Source organism: Capra hircus, chromosome 17 (genome assembly GCF_001704415.2).
Source record: "Capra hircus breed San Clemente chromosome 17, ASM170441v1, whole genome shotgun sequence".
Classification (NCBI taxonomy): Eukaryota; Metazoa; Chordata; class Mammalia; order Artiodactyla; family Bovidae; genus Capra; species Capra hircus.
The window spans coordinates 7,045,921-7,068,296 of NC_030824.1; the positions used below are offsets into that span (position 1 = coordinate 7,045,921).

At 46.1% G+C, this 22,376-nt stretch overlaps 1 protein-coding gene and 1 non-coding gene across 2 annotated transcripts in view; one reads left to right on the forward strand and one right to left on the reverse strand.

The window, feature by feature from the left end:
* SVOP (SV2 related protein) overlaps positions 1 to 22,376 on the reverse strand; it is a 68,138-nt gene that overhangs the window by 36,754 nt on the left and 9,008 nt on the right. The window contains exons 2-5 of the mRNA XM_005691591.3: positions 11,394 to 11,554; positions 8,767 to 8,852; positions 7,032 to 7,130; positions 3,531 to 3,602 (exon numbers count right to left, since the gene is read on the reverse strand). Of these exons, the coding sequence (XP_005691648.1) occupies positions 3,531 to 3,602; positions 7,032 to 7,130; positions 8,767 to 8,852; positions 11,394 to 11,554 (418 nt within the window). The remainder of the gene's footprint in view (positions 1 to 3,530; positions 3,603 to 7,031; positions 7,131 to 8,766; positions 8,853 to 11,393; positions 11,555 to 22,376) is intronic.
* Positions 2,484 to 2,556, forward strand: TRNAG-UCC. The gene has a single exon. It is a non-coding gene; the product is annotated as a tRNA-Gly (tRNA).

Consider the following 22,376-nt stretch of genomic DNA (forward strand, 5'->3'; position numbering starts at 1 on the left):
TGAAGTCGCTCAGTCATGTCCGACTCTCCACAACCCCATGGACTGCAGCCCACCAGGCTCCTCCATCCATGGGATTTTCCAGGCAACAGAGAACCCAAATTATGGGCTTCCCTTGTAGCTCAGCTGGTAAAGAATCCACCTGCATTGCAGGAGACCCTGGTTCAACTCCTGGGTGGTTAGGATCCACTGGTGAAGAAGGGATAGGCTACCTACTCCAGTATTCTTGGGCTTCCCTGGTGGCTCAGCTGGTAAAGAATCCCCCTGCAATGCGAGAGACCTGGGTTCGATCCCTGGTTTGGGAAGATCCCTTGGAGAAGGGAAAGGCTACCCACTCCAGTATTCTGGCCTGGAGAATTCCATGGACTGTATATCCATGGGGTTGCAAAGAGTCGGACACGACTGAGCGACTTTCACTTTCAGCGGCAGAGAAAATAAAAGAACAGAAGGAAAACAAAGCAGGAGAAGAGTGGGGAGAGAGAAGGGCGCCCAGACTGACACATGGGAGCTATATTTCTCTCCCGGGCTGCCTGGCAGCCGTGCTGCCCTGGTGAGGTCACCGGATGCCCTCATGCCAGGCAGCAAAGACAAGCAGGCCGACTGGTCCTGTCAGGTCACAGCAGAGTGCAGCTGGCCCTGCATTTGCCCGCTGATGCCAGCGCTTTCCAGGTGCCCAGAGAACAAGGACTCAGCAGCCATTTGGAGGGGCCGTCATGGCATTGCAAAGGCGTGAGTGCTGCCAGCAAGCCCCATCCAAGCGCTGCTCAGGGCCTCTGCGGAAATGTCCTCTGGGTTCTCATTAACTGCACTGGTCGCTCTGCCTAACATCTGTTCTGCCTTCTAGATTGCTACCCTTCCCCCCTTTCCTTCCCTCCTTCCTTCCCTATTTATTCAGCAGCCTCTGTATGCCCGGCTCTGGAGATGGAACGCGTAGACATTAGGCACTCACTAATTTGCTCATTCACTTCACAATAAGCAGGTATTGAATGCCTGCAGTACGCCAGACCCTTAGGGATACTGATCACATACTATTCATTCATTCAATACACAGGTACTGAACACCTGCTGTGCGTGCCGCACTAGAGGTACTGAAATGTATCATTCATTCGTTCACTCGTTGGTTCACTGTGCATGGACTGAGTACCTCTTGTGGGCCTGGCATTCATCCTTTCACTCTGCACATATTGATGGCCTACTGGCTGCTAAATACTTGGTTGTATCCTGCGTCACAGCAGGCCACAGGACAGCCAGAGGCTCTGACTTCATGGAACTTTCGTTTGCATTTTGAAATCACTGCCTCATCGTGATGCTGGGTCCTAACCATGCACTGTGGAAAGAGGTTGTTATTTTCATGTCCACTTTAGAAACAGCACATTGAGGGCCAGAGGAGATGAGTGATTTGTCCAGGATCAGCAGAGTCAATACTGGAGCTAAGACTTCCAACCTCTAAAGCTGTACTTGGAATGAGATACTCCCCTCCTCCAGGACCTTCGATGGCTCCCCATTACCCCCGGTAGAGAACATATAGGCCTGATGCAGGTGGACCTGGGTGAATGAAAGGGAACTTGTCCTGCCCTGCCAGCCTCAGCTCCAGCCAAAAGCTACCGTCACAGAATGTGGGTCCTAAGCCACCAGATTACCCAGCTTTCCAAAAATCCACAACTCTTTTCATTTTTATGCAAAATATGGCCATTTTGAAACAGAGGCAACTGATTCAAAAATCCCATTAAGCACTGCATGGGGTAAATTAAACACATCTGGGGGCCACCTTTGGCTCACGGCCAACCTGTTTGGAACCCATAGCCTGGAAAGGTTTCAAGCTCCCGCTCTAAGAAGCTGAATATCTAGCTGTCACTTGCATGCCAGGCCTGCAACCCCAGCTCCAGAGAAGTACACTGATCTCATTGCCAGGAGCACCGCTCAGTCACCTGCAGGGTTGCCTGACCCAAGCCCCTGGTACTCTCCGATCATGCTCAAGTATAGCGAAAATATTCACAGGGCAAGGAAACCCAAGCGTGTTCAGAACATTGAAATGAGAGGCCCGGTGCCTGCCAGCCACCCCTTTTTATTCCTTAAAGCTAACATGGTCCTAGAGCCTTTGAACTAGATGATGACCTGATCCCATTCTAAATTTTTCTTGAGTCCCAATCAATAGTAGTTACCACCGATCACAGGCTAACTATTCATCAGTAAATACTGTTCTAAATGTATTATATACATATTCTTATTTAATCCTCCCAGTGTTCCTGTGAGTTCCTGCTATTGTCAATCCTATTTTGCAGATGGGAAAACTGAGGCTTAGAGAGGGAGAGCAGCTTGCCCAAAGTTACCTCGTTCGACAGGGGTCTCTATGATGTAAACTCAGATGCATGTGTTTCCATACCCACGAAGCTACACACCCATGGTCGCCCTTCCTTTCCATGACTGCCACACGTCCCCAGGCTGTAGAAACTTCTGTAGGGATCAAAGTGGCCCATTGAGGGAATTCCCTGGTGGTCCAGTGGTTAAGACTCTGTGCTTCCAATGCAGAGGACCCAGGTTCGATCCCTGGTTGGAGAACTAAAAGATCCCACTTCTCCTCAGTGCAGAAAAAAAAAGTCGACTTAGAAAGAAGTGGCCCACTGAGTCTCCTGCAAAGTCATGCAGCAGAGGCTCTCACAGAAACCTCTCAGCTGGGCCGAGGCAGATCAAGGAGCTAGGAGGAGCTTCTTCGAGCTTGCCAAGGCTCGCCAGCTGTCTGGTTCACCCTCTAGTCCTAGAGGAGTTCTGGGGAAGCTTTATAATTAGAGCTGCATCCATCCTTCCTGATATTGGGCCAGAGTTCCATGCTGGGGAGGAGAAGGCTCTATAATCTAGGGGCACTTTCTCTCCCTGTCTCCAGTCACACCAGCTTTGTGTTGGGTGTGGGATTTAGCAAGCTGGTCAGAAGAGCTGGAGGCACCCCCTACAGGTAGTCCCCCAGGCTTCATCTATTTAGAGTAGATGAATGTTCAACTGATCCACCAAATTCCGGCATCCTATTTGGTGATGTCTCTCAGCAACCCAGGTCAGGGTGAAGGATGTGAACTCTGGAGCCAGATACACCTTCATCTTAGCACTGGTCTTGCCATATTTATCGGCACCACGAGCGTGGTGAATAACAGGTAACGGGAATTGAGGAAACATTTCCTCTGAACCAGGGGCTTTCTGTACAAGGGTCATTTACTCCCCATAGGAGCCCTATGGGGAAGACTATTACTCTCCCATTTACAGATGAGGAAACTGAGGCACAGAGGGGTTAAGCACCAAGGGGATGGGGCTAGCACCACTACCAGCATCTTTTATGTTCTGAAACACACATGCTTCGGCCCCCTAAGGAGGTGTGATTTTTTTTTTTCAAGAGTCCACAACTTCATAGCAATGTCTTTCTTTGCCCTTCAATGTAGCTCTGAATTAAACTTCCACCAAAAAAAAAAAAAAATTCTGTTGGCACAAGCTTTGCTGTTGTCAAGGAGATAACCCAGAGAACACAAGCTTAGGGGAAGCTGCCTTACTGTTTTTCTGCCATACTGGTCTGAGATGTTTCCCCAGAGGGTAGAGCTGGACATCATGCCGACAAAGACCACCTGTGGGGGCAAAGACAGCTTCTGTTAGACACTGACACGGAGCATCGCAGAGAAAGGGAACACCGAAGTGAGCTTGTGGGGTCACACTCTTAGTAACAAGAAAGAACCAAGCTTTATAGCTTCCCAGGTAGCGCTAGTGGTAGAGAACCCACCTGCCAAAGCAGGAGACATGGGTTTGATCCCTGGGTTGGAAAGGTCCCCTGAAGAAGGAAATGGCAACCCATTCCAATGTTCTTGCCTGGACAGGGGAGCTTGGGCTACAGTCCATAGGGTGGCAAAGAGTTAGACATGACTGAAGCAACTTCGCAAGCAAGCATTCCTGAGATCTTGTTAAGATGCAAACACTAGCCTATGTGTCTCCTGTTACTGTTTAAGTCTCACAACAACCCTACAGGGTGGGTGCTACCATTATCCCCATTTCAAACATGAGGAAACGGAGCCTCAGAGAGGTGAGGTCATGCGGCCAGGGGCACACATGTGTTAGTGGCGCAGCCTGGGCTGGAGTCAGGCTGCCTGGCTGCAGAGCTAGTATTTTTCCAGTTTCTTACAGAACCCAAGAAATGTCTTATGGCTAAGAAAATATTAAAGGTTGCAAGGTACTGAATAAAATCTGGAGGATATGAAAACAGGAGACAGGAGGTTAGGATGGGAGCTGGAAGCCATGAGCAAGAGAAAGCACCCCTGGAGCGCTCACTGCGTGCTGGGCAAAATTCTGGTTCCCTTGTTAGTCCTTGATCAGAGCTGAAGAGGTATGACTACTCATACCCATTTTATAGATAGGTAGCTTGAGGCTTAGAAGAGTTTAAGGGGACTTCCCTGGAGGTCTAGCAGTTAAGACTCCGCACTTCCAATGCAGGAGGTGCAGATTCCATTCCTGGTTGGGGAACTCAAGATCCATGTGCCACATGGTACGGCTAAAAAGTTTTAAAAAAGAAAAAGAAGGGTTTTGGAAACCTGCTCTGATCCCAGGGAGGAGAGGGTAAAGACAGGTCTTTAGCCCAAGCAGGCTGACTAGAGCTTTCTTCACTGTTCTGTCCTTTCTGGAGCACTCACCAAGTGTCAGGGACCACACCAAATGTTCTTGACATTTGTTGCTCTCGTTCAGTCGCTCAGTTGTGTCCAACTCTTTGTGACCCCATGGACTGCAGCACACCAGGCTCCCCTGTCCTTCACCATTTCCTGGAGTTTGATCAAACTCATGGCCATTGAGTCAATGATGCCATCCAACCATCTCTTCCTCTGTCATCCCCTTCTCCTCCTGCCTTCACTCTTTCCCAGCATCAGGGTCTTTCCAGTGAGTCAGCCCTTCACAAGAGGTGGCCAAAGTATTGGAACCTTTTACATACATCTTACCAAATGTTCCCAAGAGCTCCACGAAATGGGTGCCATTATTATCCCATTTTACAGATAAGGCAACTAATTCAGGCCCAGAGATAGGAACAGCATTGCCTAGTGTGGGCTGAACCCAAAAGAATTCCTCCAGGCACATCCTAGAGCAGTGGGCTCCAAACAGAGGCGTTCCAAGGGAGAGCAAATTTGGATAATTTTAAAGGAATTAATTTCCACATCCTCAATTTCCATAGAAACTCTTTCCCGAGAATAGGTTAGGGGGTCTCACCAGTTTCCGGGTCCCCTTCTCAATCACCCTTCCCCTGCTTCTTCATACCCTGCCCCCTGATGTTCTTCATAGCCATTGCTTTGAGGTTAAACCCTCTAGGCTGCCTCCAAAAGGACACCAATGACACAGATACAAATCCATTCACAAGTCATCTTGATTCCAATTCCATTTTATTATTTTTAACCAAATTGCAGGAGAGGCTAATCAAGCTGTCAGCAAATTAGCTCACTAAAAATAATTTTTCATTAATGACTGCTGTGTGCTCTTCAGCACAAAACTTGGAAGTTGCTGAAAAGAATCAAGCGGCATTAGTTTACTGAGTTATTATAAAACTCCTTCAGTTCCTCCAGCAAAACTTTTTATATGTGAACAAAACCTTTCATATTCATATCTATCTAGTAAAAATGAAAAATAGAAATAGCATTACAGCTGAACTCTGTCTCATTTTGGCAACAGGCTTTCAAATTGTAGCACTGGAGAAGACTCTTGAGAGTCCCTTGAACAGCAAAGAGATCAAGTCAGTCAATCCTACAGGAAATTAACCCTGAATGCTCATTGGAAGGACTGATTCTGAAGCTGAAGCTCCAATACTTTGGCCACCTGATTCGACAGCTGACTCACTGGAAAAGACCCTGATGCTGGGAAAGATTGAAGGCGGGAGGAGAAGGGGGCGACAGAGGATGAGATGGTTGGATGGCATCACCAACTCAATGGACATGAGTTTGAGTAAACTCTGGGAGATAGTGGAGGACAGAGGAGCCTGACGTGCTGCAGTCCATGGGGTTGCAAAGAGTCAGACATGATTTAGCGACTGAACAACAACAATAATTCAAGAATATGAACACAGTTGAGAAACACTCCATACTCCTCATCAAGAGGCGCGTTCCTGATAAAAATGACTTACATTTAGCAAGTATTTATCAAAATTAATTATATCTTGTTTTAATCGGTTGTTTACTACTAAAAATTATCATGGTTAACTTACTGCAGGAGAAACATCTTAAATCTTGGAGCCTTATGGTCTCAAAAAATTAAAAACGATAATTGAAAAATCTCACAAAAATTATAATAGGGTGATTGATGAAACTTTCAAGCCTAGTAAAACCTTACATTGCTTCCTTTGTAGCTCATCTGGTAAAGAATCCACCTGCAATGCGGGACACCTGGGTTCGATCCCTGGGTTGGGAAGAACCCCTGGAGAAGGGAAAGCCTACCCACTCCAGTACTCTGGCCTAGAGAATGCCCTGGACCGTATAGTCCACGGGGTTGCAAAGAGTCAGACACGACTGAGCAACCTTCACGTTCATAACCTTCCATTAAGATAAAATTATATGGAGAAACTGAATGAAAATACCAGTTCAAGAAGAACACAAGACAAGAATGAAGGGTTCTGCTTCATGCTCCTCCAAGCCTTAGCTCCAGGGAGCACCAGTTCCTACAGTTGACTGAACAGGTACTATGCTGTTTCCAACCCTGAAGTCACCTTCATGTGGAAGGAACTGGTGTCTCCTTTTTGGAAGAGCGAGGTTTATAAGGTTTACTTGATCTGATCAGGTGGGTTCCAAGTTCCCCGCAACTGAGCAGGATATCTGGGGCCCCCGGATATGGTTAGAGTTGGCTGCAGACTTGCCAGGATACATGAGATGGAGAAAGGAGAAGGGACGCTGAGGTCCTGGTGATTCCATTGAGGGTTTAATTCCTGTCTGCTGAGCCCTTGGCAGCAGCAGGAGGAAGTGGGGGCATCCTACAGAACACCCCCCCACAGGGGACCAGAACTGAGCATGAGAGGAGAGGGCCGCTGGGCTGCCTACCGAGGTCAGCAACGCCACCTGCCAGCTGGGCAGCCGCCACTCGCAGTGCAGCTGCGGTGCAAGGATGCTCAGAATCATCATCTCCATGGCGTCGGCCATCTGCAGGGAGCAAGCAAACACGTGAGGCCAGGATGCTGCCCGGGTAGGGGGACGGCTGTCCCCTCACTAAAAATTCTCATGGTAACTTACTGCAGGAGAGAAGAATTCAAACCTTAGAGCCTTATGATCTCAGAAAATTTAAAACGGTAATTTAAAATGTCACAAGTCCACAGCCCCAAGCGAGTTTGGACTTTCCTGGTGGTCCAGTGGTTAAGACTCTGCCCTTTCACTGCAGGGGGCTTGGGTTCAATCCCTAGTCTGGGAAGTTCTGTGTGCCTCAAAGAATGGCCCCCCCCAAAATTTTTAAATAAAATAAATCAATTAATTAAAAAAAGAAAAAAGAGAGAGACTCCCTCTTCTACCTTCTGCTGAGTGCCCTATTACCCATCAAAACACACTGAAAGCTCCAAAAGTTAAAACAATGTGGTATCACACAGGAATTCGCGACTAGACATTTAACATTCTTTGGGTGTGTTTTCCCATGTTTGAAAAAAAATTTAGGGACACTCCCCAAACGGAGTGGGAAAGTAGCATATTTTGAAAATCAGAAAAACATTTTTATAGAGGTAGAGAGACAGTGATCTTTTTCTCTTGTAGCTCAATTAAAAGCTATTTTCTCTTTGGTCATTGTTTATGGAGAATTGTCAGTATAATTAACATTAAACAGTGTGATCTTTTAATATATTAAAACACACTATGGAGCCTCAGGGATGAAACATTGTGGTACCTTTACAGGATTACACAGACAGAGCGGAGGCACAGAAATGAGAGTCCAGAAGGAAACCCACGTGGCCCTGGGCATGCGGTGGATGATAAAATGCAAATTAGTGGGGGAAATGAGGTGGGGAAATTGATGACTGTTTGGAAAAACAGGTAGTTGAATCTCAGTTTTGCACTATTCATAAAAATCCATTTCACTTGTATTAATGGTCTAGATTAATGGCAGAGGATGAGATGGTTAGATAGCATCACCAACTCAATGAATATGAATTTGAGAAAGCTCTGGAAGATAGATAGTGGGGATTCCCAGGTGGCACTAGTGGTAAGGAATCCAGCTGCCAACGTAGGAGATGTAAGAGACTCAGGTTCAATCCCTGGGTCAGGAAGATCCCCTGGAGGAGGGCACGGCAACCCACTCCAGTGTTCTTGCCTGGAGAATCCCATGGACAGAGGCACCTTGGTGGGCTGCAGTCTATGGGGTTGCAGAGTCGGACGCGACTTAGCAACTGAACAACAACAATGATCTAGATACATCATTTGCTATAGGTAGATCTGGCAAGTTTAATAAGGAATCACGAGCCCCTTGAAAGAGAAGGCACGTTTTGATCTGTGCATATTCTTCTAGGGTGAGTCCCACAGATGACATTAGAATCTTAGAGTAGCCCTGAGCCTCAAAGGGTTGAGAACCACTTCATTAACCGGAAGCTTCAACTCCTCCTTGAGGGCAATTGTCAGCCACACCCAACTCCCCCTAGGCTCAGACTTATCACCCAGGGTCACTCAAACTTTGTCGATTCAAGCAAAGACTCTAAGAGGTGGGAACCGTGTCCTCCCTTGTAGAGCATGGAAACCTAGATGAGCAGCATGGTATTCCTTGGAGACTGAAGATGACGTCATCGTCCCCAGAGATACTTGCCCAAGCCAAGCCGGTGAGAACAGACAGCTTCCACTGAAATTTTCCAAAACCAATGGCTTCCACCGCATCTTCCACCATGAAAGTATCTGGGAAGGAGAAAGGGGAGGGGAAGGAAGGAGTTAGAGCATTTTGTCCTTGCCCTAGTTCCGAGGGGGATCTAGGGGGATCCCTGGCCAAGCTCTTTAAAGCAGTGCATGCTGCTTCTAGAGCTTATCCTAGGAAAACCTTCTGGCAAGTGTGAAGTGTGCTACAAAGTCCAATACAACATGGTTTCTACAAAGGGAATAAGTGGGCAACCCAGAATGTCTATCAACAAGGAACTGGTTAAATTATTTTATGTATTATATATGAATGTTTATATATCTACATCCTAAAATACAACCCACCTATTAAAAAATGCACAGATATAGAAAGATGCATACAATATATTGTGATTTAATTTTTAGAAAACAAAGTAAGATGGAGCAGAGGAAGTCAGATTGAATGCCCATAGACTGTCAATAGGATCATGTGTCAGTATTCACTTTTTTGTACATTTTGATCACGTCCCAGTGCTTTCCAAATAAACACATGGTATCTGTGTGCTCAGAAAAAAATAAGGATGTACTTTAGAAGCTCATAGGTGGCTATGAGAAAGACTAAAAGACAAATACAATGTGGTGTGCTAGAATTGATTCCTGTAACACCACTGCTGGGGAAGCTGGTGAAATCTGAATCAAGTCTGGAGTTTCATGGAGGGTATCACACCAGTCTCAATTTCTTAGTTTTGACAAGTATGTCATGATTAGGTAAGATACTGACTTTATGGCAAGCTGCATGAAGAGTATACAAAAATAAATAAGTAAATAAATAACAAAAAAGATTTAAAAAAAAGAATTTATAAGCACTCTCTGTGCTATCTTTGCAACTTTTCTGTACTTTTAAAATATTCCAAGACAAAAAAAAATTAACTGAAAAATAAAAATACTAAAGGAGCATGCTGGGTGGCCGTCCTGTGGGGTGCCTCTGAGGATCTTATCTGCCCCTGCTGGGAGTTGTCATCTTGTTAGAATTTCAATCATGAGCCTCTTACATCAACCGTCATTTTCTCCTGAAGTATGAGCTGGTGGTTATCACACCAGCAGGGTCTGGTTTCCTTCAATTATATTGAGGAGAAAGCAGAGTGAGTCCTGTAACAGCATCGGTAATAAGAACAGTAATAGTAATAATATAATTATATATTTACTGGGAGCTCAGTGTGTGTCAGGCAGTGCCCTAAGAGAGTGGTCCCCATCCTTTTTGGCAACAGTGAGCTGTTTCATAGAAGACAATTTTTCCATAGACAGGGGCAGCTTTGGGGATCATTCAAGCGCAGTACATCTATTGTGCACTTTGTCTCTGTTTTGTAGTGACCTCAGAGTATTCCGCCTTGACTTTATGGCTAGGTTCTCACTCACATGAGAATCTAACACCGCTGCTGATATGACAGGAGGCGGAGCTCAGGTAGCAATGGGAGCGTTGGGGAGCGGCTGTAAAGACAGAGGAAGCTTGCTCACCCCTGCTCACTTCTAGCTGTGTGGCCCGGTTCCTAACAGGCCACAGACTGGAACCAGGGGTTGGGGACCCAGGCTTTAAGAGCCTGCTGTACATAATCTCACTGAGTCCCTATGACACCTACTAGTTAAAGGCTCAGTCTTAGCCCCATTTTTCAGAGGAGGACATGGACTTGCCCAGTGGTGATACAGCTGGCACACTGCAGATCTGGGAATTTAGCCCAGATCAGCCTGGACCTGAAGCCACTGCTTCTAACCGCTGCCTTCACTCCCACTCCAGTCATTGCCTCCTTAGATCTGCCAACAACGGCCTTGGGCTCAAGCTGTTAACCCTCTCTCTGGTTGGGAATCTGGGCCCTTGGAGGAACGAATGGAACGTTTTCATGCATCAGCATTATCAGGTGGTACGGGGAGACCAGGTCCCCCATGAGCACTTCAAATCTCCTTTAACCATCTCTACTCAGAGGGAGCACAAGGTCACAGGTACGGATGTGGTCTCTGAGGCCAGATTTCCTGGGTGTAAATCCAGCTTGGCTAAGTTCTAACTGTGGGACCCTGGGCAAGATACGTAACCTTTCTGTGCTTCTGTGGCCTCTCCTGCAAAATGGGGAAGATGACTGTAATAGTTCTAATCAGAACTGTTGTGAAGATGAAATGGGTATTATATGTAAAGTGCTTAGAACCGGGCCTGGCACAGAGTAGACCCTCAGCCTGCGTCTGTGGCTCTGATCACTGTCATCATCTTCACAGTCACCATCACCACCATCAGCACCATCTGCTCGTCATCACCACCATCACCCTCACCGTCATCAGCACCATCTGCTCGTCATCACCACCATCACCCTCACCGTCATCATTGTGGCTGCCATCCTCGGCCAAGTGTTAGTCAACGATGCTGACTGTCAGGGATGGTGATGCAATCTCGCCTGCTGAGAAAGCCGTGCAGGTCCAGCCCCCACTGCCAGTGTCACCCTGGGCCCTCCAGGCTCTCCTGCCTGCCCCTTCACAAGACCCCTCTGAGTGCCACCTGCAGAGGCAACCCTGGAGGCTCAGAGCCCCTGACGATGGCCTGCCCCAACTGCAGGGCCCCCTCACCGTCGGTGGGATTGGCAAACTCCTTGGGCACGGCCGCCCCATCGTCCAGCTCCACGGCCTCTAGGCCTGCACGGACCCCTTCAATCTGGATCTCATGCTCTCCCGAAGCCGTGTCGTCCTCTGACCTTGCACTCTCGCCTGTGCGACGGAATTTCACCACCCTAGAGGAGAGAGCAAATCTGGTCATGATGGATAGAACTCCTCCTCGATGACCTTGCGGTATAGTTGTGCCCAAGACAGGTGAAAAGCTTTCTCTTGTGGTCCAGAGAGTTCTCTCATGGTCCATGAATGGGTGAAAGAGGTAGGGGCTGGCATTTCTGTTGAGTTGGGCTGTGGGGAGGGTGACAAATTTAAGAGTTATGTATCAGGGCTGTCTAGTACAGCTGGACAGGTTGGCCACTGCACAACTCCAAGGGGAGCCCTATTCACATAGTAAGCCATGTGAATAAGGATATCTTTGTTCTAGATCTAAATTCCGTTTGGAAGCATATGTGTTTCAGAATTTATACTCATTTGTCTGTATCTAATGTAAGTAACCGTTCAACTTCAGCTTCTTCAGCGTTACTGGTTGGGGCATAGGTTTGGATTACAGTGATACTGAATGGTTTGCCTAGGGAACATTTCATGCAAAGATGGGCTTGATAAAGGACAAAAATGGTATGGACCTAACAGAAGCAGAAGATATTAAGAAGAGGTGGCAAGAATACACAGAAGAACTGTACAAAAAAGAGCTTCACAACCAAGATAATCACGATGGTGTGATTACTCACCTAGAGCCAGACATCCCGGAATGTGAAGTCAAGTGGGCCTTAGAAAGCATCACCATGAACAAAGCTAGTGGAGGTCATGGAATCCCAGTTGAGCTGTTTCAAATCCTAAAAGATGATGCTGTTGAGACTGCTGCACTCAACATGCCAGCACATTTGGAAAACTCAGCAGTGGCCACAGGACTGGAAAAGGTCAGTTTTCATTTCAATCCCAAAGAAAGGCAATGCCAAAGAATGCTCAAACTACCACACAATTGCACTCATCTCACACGCTAGTAAAATAATGCTCAAAATTCTCCAAGGCAGGCCTCAACAATATGTGAACTGCGAACTTCCTGTTATTCAAGCTGGTTTTAGAAAAGGCAGAGGAACCAGAGATCAAATTACCAACATCCCCTGGATCATGGAAAAAGCAAGAGAGTTCCAGAAAAACATCTATTTCTGCTTTATTGACTATGCCAAAGCCTTTGACTGTGTGGCTCACAATAAACTGTGGAAAATTCTGAAAGAGATGGGAATACCAGACCACCTGACCTGTCTCTTGAGAAACCTAAATGCAGGTCAGGAAGCAACAGTCAGTACTGGACATGGAACAACAGACTGGTTCCAAATAGGAAAGGGAGTACGTCAAAGCTGTATATTGTCATCCTGTTTATTTAACTTATATGCAGAGTACATCACGAGAAATGCTGGGCTGGAGGAAGCACAAGCTGTAATCAAGATTGCCGGGAGAAATATCAATAACCTCAGATAATGCAGATGACACCACCCTTAGGGCAGAAAGTGAAGAGGAGCTAAAGAGACTCTTGATGAAAGTGAAAAAGAACAGTGAAAAAGTTGGCTTAAAGCTCAACATTCAGAAAACAAAGATCATGGCATCTGGTCCCATCACTTCATGGGAAATAGATGGGGAAACAGTGGAAATAGTGTCAGACTTTATATTTTGGGGCTCCAAAATCCCTACAGATGGTGATTTCAGCCATGAAATTAAAAGACGCTTACTCCTTGGAAGGAAAGTTATGACCAACCTAGATAGCATATTAAAAGCAGAGACATTACTTTGCCAACAAAGGTCTGTCTAGTCAAGGCTATGGTTTTTCCAGTGGTCATGTATGGATGTGAAACTTGGAATGTGAAGAAAGCTGAGCGCCAAAGAATTGATGCTTTTGAACTGTGGTGTTGGAGAAGACTCTTGAGAGTTCCTTGGACTGCAAGGAGATCCAACCAGTCCATCTTAAAGGAGATCAGTCCTGGGTGTTCACTGGAAGGACTGATGCTAAAGCTGAAACTCTAATACTTTGGCCAGCCCATGCGAAGGGTTTGACTCATTGGAAAGGACTCTGATGCTGGGAGGGATTGGGGGCAGGAGGAGAAGGGGACGACAGAGGATGAGATGGCTGGATGGCATCACTGACTCTATGGACATGAGTTTGAGTCAACTCCAGGAGTTGGTGATGGACAGGGAGGCCTGGCGTGCTGCGGTTCATGAGGTTGCAAGGAGTCAGACACGACCAATCAACTGAACTGAAATGAATGTAAGTAACAATTTGGTCACATAAAGATTGCTTTATGCTTACAAAAAGCTGCCCACATAGTATTTTTTTTTAATTTAAAGTGAACATCAAAGTTTTAAAATTAGAAGAATTCACAAAGAAATCCAGATTCCTGATGTCTCTTTAAAAAACAGAATATCTGGCCATCTGGGACCTACATTCTAATAAGGGACCAACATGGCTAGACCAGAGCAGTGTGTCCCTTGTATGTGGGCCACTCAATCCCCAGATGACTGACAGTCTCATCCTCTCCAAAGGACCTCCAGCCCTTACGGTCTCTTGCCATTTTTCTTTACACTTACCTCTGTGTTCTTCTCACTTGGCACTTTGTTCCCCTTGCCCTCATAGGCATTTGAGTTTGAGACCCCATGGACTTTACTCTCAATACAATACATTCCTTCACACTGTGCTGTTTCTTGCGACTCTGGGAAATGCCTTGATTTCTTTGAGCAGCAACTTATTTATCTGAGACCCACGCAAAAACATAATAACCTGTCTCCTTCTAGCTTCCTCATCCTGAAACAAAACTCCTGCTTTCTGCCAGCCCTGCGATGAGTTGCAAGGTCACGGCAGTAACAGAAGAGACGAGTCCCTACCTTCCCAGGAGACAGCCATATGGAATGAGTGATGCCCATTCCTCCCTGGGCTTTGAAAAAAGAAGTCTGGGATGCCAAGGGCATAGAGGGCAGAGGGCTGATGAGGGCGTGTGTGAGTGCCCAGTCACTCCATCGTCTCTGACTCTTTGCCATCCTGTGGACTGTAGCCCACCAGGCTCCCCTGCCCATAGGCTTTCCCAGGCAAGAATATTGGAGTGGGCTGCCATCTCCTCTTTCAGGGGATTTTCCCGACCCAGGGATTGAACCAGCGTGTCCTGCATAGGCTGGCGGATTCTTTACCACTGCGCCATCAAGGAACTGGAGGGCAAATTTGGGCCTTTTTAAAAGGTAAAAATGGATACATTTCTTTTTATTTATTTATTTTTAATTTACAATCCTGTATTGGTTTTGCCATACATTGACATGAATCCGCCACGGGTGTACATGAGTTCCCGATCGTGAACCCCCCTCCTACCACCCTAAAATGGAGAAATTTCTACGTTTTAAAAAAATTGCTATCATCATCATCAATTAACTATTGCCTTATTCCGCACGTTTCACCAAGAATAACTAGTGCTCTGGCATAGAAAGCCTAAGTCTCCAGATTCCAGAAGCCTGGGGGAACATTCCTTGCTTGCGAATTGGGAGAAAAGGCAGATGATATCATAGCAATTTTGTAAATACCGGAAACACCATTCAATGGCCAGGCTGAACTGGGAAAGCTCCAGCTGTCAAGCTCGTCTCCGGCTGGAAATACGGGGCAGAGTACAGCGCACAGGGTCTGCAGGCAGAGCGGCTGAAACTGAACCTTGGAGCAATCACTCCACCACCTGCCGCCAGCTCCACCACGCCCCTCTCTCCACCACGCCCCCTCCACCACGCCCCTTCTCCACCACGCCCCTCTCTCCACCGCGCCCCCTCCACCACGCCCCTCTCTCCACCACGCCCCCTCCACCACGCCCCTTCTCCACCACGCCCCTCTCCACCACGCCCCCTCTCCACCACGCCCCAAACCGTCCGGCAGCTTCCGTGCCTCGTTCTAGATGTTGCTCTCGACGCACTCGCTCTGCACAGCAGCCCTGTTCGTTGTTTGGTCACAGTCATGTCTGCCTCTTTGCAGCCCTATGGACTGTAGCCCACCAGGCTCCTGTGTCCGTGGGATTCTCCAGGCAAGAATAGTGGAGTGGGTAGCCTTCCCTTCTCCAGGGGATCTTCCGGACCCAGGGATCACACCCATATCTCCTGCTTGGCGGGTGGATCCTTTACCGCTGAGCCACCAGGGAAGTACAACAGCTCTGTGAGGTTGGTGTGTTTATAGCCATTGTACAGACAAGAAAACGGAGGCCCCAGAAGTCATGGAATTTAACCATGGTCACAGGGGCTTCCCTGGTGGCTCAGACGGTAAAGCGTCGGCCTGCAAAGCGGGAGACCCGGGTTCCATTCCTGGGTCGGGAAGATCCCCTGGAGAAGGAAATGGCAGTCCACTCCAGCACTCTTGCCTGGAAAATCCCATGGACGGAGGAGCCTGATAGGCTACAGTCCATGCGGTCCCAAAGTGTCCGACACGACTGAACGACTTCACTTTCACTTTTCGCAGAGCTAAAAAGGCATGGAGCCGGGGGTCACCCTTAGGTCTGTCTGGTCAAAACCTTGTGTTTCTGGCCAAAGACAGGATACCAGTTAAACCCTTCCATTCCTCCCCCACAAAATCTTTTATTTTGAAATATCTAAAACAGATAAAAATAAGTAGATAACAATGAGAGAACTATCCTTGCTTCTTGTCCAGCTTAAGGACCCTACTAGAAGGTTGAACTATATGAAACTGCCAACATTTGATTCTAATTCATTTGAAGCCACCAGGTCTCTTTTCCAATCTCCATCTCTCAATACAGCTTGAAAGAACCAAGGCTTCAGCCTGGATGTCAGTGGTAAAGAATCCACCTACCAATGCAGGAGAGGCGGGTTTGAGCCCTTAGTTGGGAAGATCCCCCTGGAGAAGGAGAGGGCAACTCACTCCAGTATTCTTGCCTGGGAAATCCCATGGGCAGGGGAGCCTGGCAGGCCGCAGTCTAGTGGGTCACAAAGAGTCGGATACAACTTAGCAACTAAACAGCAGCAGCTTTGCAGGGGGGGTGGTGCTGATGGAGATTATGGGGAGGCTCTGAAGCAGAGCCTACAAACTGAGTCTCAGATAAACCCCCCAAGACCATACTGATGGGTATAGCATTTGCCAATATCTATGGGGTAAATAACTCCCACCACGACCCGCTTTAAGCTCTCAACAGTTAAATAGAAGGCTCTGAGATTTCCTGAATATCTAACCATCAAATCTGCTCTGAGCAGTCTCCAGCATAACCACTGTAAGGTCCTCGAGCCACTGTCAGAACCTTGAAACATGCTGCTGAGTGAAAGCAGCCAGACACAGAGAGTCACATATGCGTGATCCCATTTATGTGCAGCAACTTCAGAGAGACAGAAAGCAGATCAGTGGTTGCCAGAGGCTGGGGAAGGAGGGAGAGGGAGTGACTGTCTAAGGGCACAGAATTCCCTTTCGGGGATGATGAAATTGGTCCGGAAATAGACAGAAGGGAAGGTGGTACAACATTGTAAATGTACGTCCATGATGACAGGAGTATTCATGACAGCCCAAAGGTGAAAACACCCCAGTGTCCATCAGTGGACGAGTGCGTTAGCAAAATGTAGTCTATACATGCAGTGGGCTATTATTCAGCTTCAGAAAGGAAGGGAAGGGGGCACTCCCCAGCAGTCCAGTGGTTAGGAATCCTTGCTTCCACTGCAGGGGGCGTGGATTCAATCCCTGGCTAGGGAACTAAAATCCGGCATGCTGTGCAGTGTGACCAAAATAAATAAGTAAAAATTATTGATTTATAATTTATTAAAAATAACTAATAAAATAAAAATGGCTTTATAAAAAGAGGTGCATACTAGGGTGAAGATTCAATAAAATTAATCATTTTTTTTTAAAAAGGGAAAAGTGAAAGTATTTGTCCTTCAGCCCTGTCCAACTCTTTTGCAACCCCATGGACTGCAACCCACCAGGCTCCTCTGTCCATGGGATTTCCCAGGCAAAAATACTGGAGTGGGTTGCCATTTCCTTCTCCAGGGGATCTTCCTGACTCAGGAATCGAACTGGCATCTCCTTCAGGAGATCATGCATTGGCAGGCAGGTTCTTTACCACTGAGCCACTTGGGAAGTCCAAAAAAAAAAAAAAGGGAAGGGAAGGGGAAATTCCCTGGTTGCCTAGCAGTTAGGGCTCTGTGCTTGCATAGCTGAGGGCCTTTGATCCCTGGTCAGGGAACTAAGATCCCACAAGCTGTGCATCAAAAAAAAAAAAAAAAAAAAAAGGAACTGGAAAGGAAAGAAATTCTACACATTACATAACATGGATGAGACTTGAAGACATTATGCTAAGTGAGATATGCCAGTCACAAAAGACAAATGCTGCATGATTCCATACGCAGTCAGACTCAGAGGCGGAAAGCAGAATGGGGGCTCCCCGGGGCTGGGAGAGGAAGACATAGGGACTTCGTGTTTAACAGGCAGAGTTTCAGTCCGGGAAGATGAAAACTGTCCTGGAGACGGATGGTACTGATGGTTGCACAACGCGAAGGCACTTAATGCCACAGGCTTGTACTCTTAAAAATGGTGACAATGGTGAATTTTACCTTATTTTGCCATGCCCCTCTCTCCCCTAAACCCCCAAACCCTCAACCCTTAGCACCGCCATGAATGTCACCTCCATGAAATTTATCAGAGAAAGACAAACACTGTATATTATCACTTATATATGGAATCTAAACATGAAATATACTAGTGAATTTAACAAAAAAGAAGCAGGACCTGTGGATATAGAGAACAAACTAGTGGTTACCAGTGGGAAGGGTGAAAGGGTTAGGGGCAAGATAGGGGTAGGGAATTAAGAGATATAAACTACTATGTATAAAATAGATATATTGTGCAGTATAGGGAATACAGCCAATATTTCATAATAACATAAATGGAGCCTAATCTTTAGAAATTGTGAATCACTATGTTTTAAACCTGAAACCAAAATAATATTGTAAATCAACTTTTTGTTGATCAGTCGTCAAGTTGTGTTAGACTCTTTGCGACCTCATGGACTGCAGCATGCCAGGCCTCCCTGTCCTTCACCATCTCCCGGAATTCGCCCAAGTTCATGTGCATAGAATCGGTGATGCCATCCAACCATCTCATCCTGTGTTGTCCTCTTCTCCTTATATAAGCATTATATATAAATGCATAAGTATGTAGTTCTTTATATATGTATGTATTTACAATTATTTACATATATAAATACAAAAATGCATGTGGATATACACATATAATTTTTTATACCTCAATAAAAATTTCATGTATATATTCACATGCAGTTTTGTATTTTAAATGTGAATAATTATAAATACATACATATATGAATATTATAGCTATAAACATAATTTTATGTCAGTATATAAATTAATATTATAAATATAAATATGTATTTATATATAAAATTATGCATGTGGATGCATATACTGCTACACAGATATTCTGTACTTTGCAAGAAAAGCTGTAAATGAAATGAACTGGGTGCAGTGAGAGGCTGGGGGTGTGGTGAGGCGGGGAGACATTTTAACTCTGTAACCCACTGAGTGGTGATGCAAAGGGGGTTCCAGGAAGGAAGCAACAAAGAGTAGGGCTCTCACTCCCCTGGAAGCAACCCCCCAACTCAAAACTACAAACAGTCCCCTGAGGTATTAATAGAAGATAGAATGTGAAGAATTACACCTTCTGAGAAGGTAAGCAGTGATATGGGCTTCCCAGGTGGCTCAGTGGTAAAGATTCCACCTGCCAATGCAGGAGTCACAGGAGACACAGGTTCGATCTCTGGGTCAGGAAGATCCCCTGGAGAAGGAAATGGCAACCTGCCCCAGTATTCTTGCCTGGCAAATCCCGTGGACAGAGAAGCCTGGAGGGCTACAGTCCCTGGGGTCGCAAAGAGTGGGACACGGCTGAGCACCCAGGCAAGCTGTGATGTCTTTCCAATTTTTCAGTGCTTTGAGCGCCAACCCGGAAGGTGAGGCTGTGCTGGCAGTTCATTGTGGGGACAGTCACGGTAAGCAATGGCTTACCCTCCCAGTGATGGCAGATGTGGATCGTCAGCTCGCCATGCGTCAGGCCCAGTGTTTGCACTTTGCATCATTAAATTATTTATTCCCACTTTCATGGTCCCCATTTTGCAGAGGAGGACACTCAAGCACAAGGGGCTGGGAGCTTGCCCAAAGTCACACAGTGAGTGTCTAGGCTTTGGTGAAGCTATCTGATTTCAGCATCCCCACTTCAGCTCTCTGTATTCTCTTCTGGTGCTAGCATCTCTTTGCAGCTTTGCTGCAAATAATACTAAACCAGAAATAATCACCAAGAGAGGAGTAATTAAATAGATGATGGAACAGCCACTACTGGGACTTCCCTGTCGGTCCAGACTCTGCACTTCCACTTCAGGGAGTGCAGGTTCCATCCCTAGTCAGGGAACTAAGATCCTGGAGGCTGCATGGTGCAGCCAAAAAGAAAAAAGTTGTTTTGTTTTTTTTTTTTAATTTGTGTTGATCTGAGTCACAACAGGTGAAAGTGGAAACAACTTAAGTGGCTATCAGTGGATGAATGGATAAACAAACTGTGGTCTATCCATACAACCGAGTATTACTCAGTCTTAAAAAGGATGGAAATTCTAACCCATGTTACAACATGGATGTACTTTGAAGACACTGCACTAAGTGAAATAAAACCAACACCAAAGGGCAATGACTGTACTAGTCCGCCTATCTAAATGGGCTTACACAGAGAGAAAGTAGAACAGTGGTCCCCAAGCTCTGGGGGTTGGGGGGACAGAGGGGAATGGGGAGTTAGTGTTTAATGGGCACAGAGTTTCAGTTGAGGAAGATGAGAAAGTTCTGGAGATGGATGGTAGTGAAGGTAACACGACATGGAATATAATTCATACCATTAGCCGCACAGCTGTTGAAATGGTAAACTTTATAGCGACTATTTTAACACCGTAAACACACACAATGAACAGACACACAAGTCAGTTGCAAGAACTAACAGGCAAAGATTGTTGGGGCTCATTTGTTTTTGGCCACACAGCTTGTGGGATCCCAGTTCCCAGACCAGGGATCAAATCCAGGGACGTGGCAGCGAAAGCCACTGGACTGCCAGGGAACTCCTGCCGGGGCTCACTATTAAATGTGCTACAGTCCCACGATCTAGGTTCTCGGTACTAAGATTTAAGTATGGTCTCGAACCAGAGACCCAGCCTCCCCAGGGACTTGTTAGAAACGCTGAGTCTCAGGTCCTGACCGAGATCTTCTAAATCAACATCTGCGCTGTAACCAGGTCCCCAGGGAATTCGTGTACATGAATTCATGTGCATGTTCAAGTGTGCTCAAGAATATTTTCTCTTCGGCCATCGAACATTCTGGAAGGATACTTAAGAAGCCTGAGACTGATTGATTTTTGGGAAGGAGGACAGATGGGGATGGGGAGTTTTGAGGGAAAGAAATTTCTTTTTACTTTTCATTTTGGATCCTTCTGTAATATGTAAATTTTTAAACCTGCACACCTATTAACTTAAATAATCAAGATAAATCACAATAGTGACTATTTACAGAACACTTCTCAATCTGTAACATTAGCTAAGCATGTTACAGACACGTTCATCTGTGAAGTGGGATGAAGACAGGCTTACAGGACTGTCGTGAAGACAAACTGAGCTTGATGAACAGAAAACTGTGGAGGCTTTGTGTCAACATTGGCTTTCCTCCAACCCAGCTTCGTTCAAGTCACCTTTGTACCTTGAGCACGGAGGACACTGACCTTTGTGAAATTTGACTTTGAGAAATGGCTCAGCTCCCTGGCGTTTTAAGCCAGGATCTGTTCACATTCCTTCTCTGGCAATCCACTAGAAGCCAGGGCCCTTTATTTATTAAAACTTGTTTTAAGACGGATGTAAAGAGAGACCTCTGACATTAAATTACACTCAGAAAGCCAGACTACATTTTGAATCAGATGGGTTCCTAAAAGCAGTTATCAGCGACATGAGCCAAGATTTTCCAAGGGGAAAAAAATGTAATATGAAAGAAAAAGAAAATAGCAGTGGCATATGTTAACTATATGAGGGCTTCGAAACAAGCTGGCTCACAATTTCTTGGCATTTGTTGTGTATATATAGCATATAATTTACCAAAATAGCAGGGAACATTTGTTTTACATAATTTTTCTATTGAAAGAAGGGAAGAGCTTGAGGAAATAACTGTCAACCCAAAGATTTTGCTTGAACCACCATGTAATTCACCTCAGTACCTTAAATTAGGGTCTGAGATGCGATTAGGGTGAGGAAGATTTTTTTTTCTATTTTCATCTGAGCTTCTGGGTATTTATCCCCTGAGTTCATGAATCTATCAGACTGAAAAAGGAAGCTTGTGCCTAATTGTGACTACGACAGGGTAGCATTTCAAGTCATGCCTAAACATGGGGTGGGGGTGTCATAGAAAGGAGTGCCCAACTCTGCAAACAGACTGATCTGGGTTTGAATTTCCTGCCCCCACTACTCGGCGGCTCTGAGGTTAGGTTACTTTACTTCTCTGGGTCTCAGTGTCCTGCTGGTAGAATGGAGATGGTAATTCCCATCTCACAGGGTTGCCATGGAGATTAAAGGAGTCAACAGAGAGAGCATCTCAAAAGAGTCTGGCCCCCTTCTTTAGTATTTTATTTCACTTGGTCATGCCACGCAGCACGTGGCATCTTAGTGCCCAGGGATCGAACCTGTGCCCCCTGCACTGGAAGAGCACAGTGTTAACCACTGGACCGCCAGGGAAGTCCCTATTCTTCAGTATTTTAATAAATGTTTACTGAGTGCTGACTGTGCGCTGAAGGCTCAGATACGAAAGGGGATAAAATACACCTGCCCTCCTGAAATGGATTCCCTGTTGAGAAGACGGTTAATATACAAGTAAACAAGAAATCATTATACGTTTGCAAATGAATGA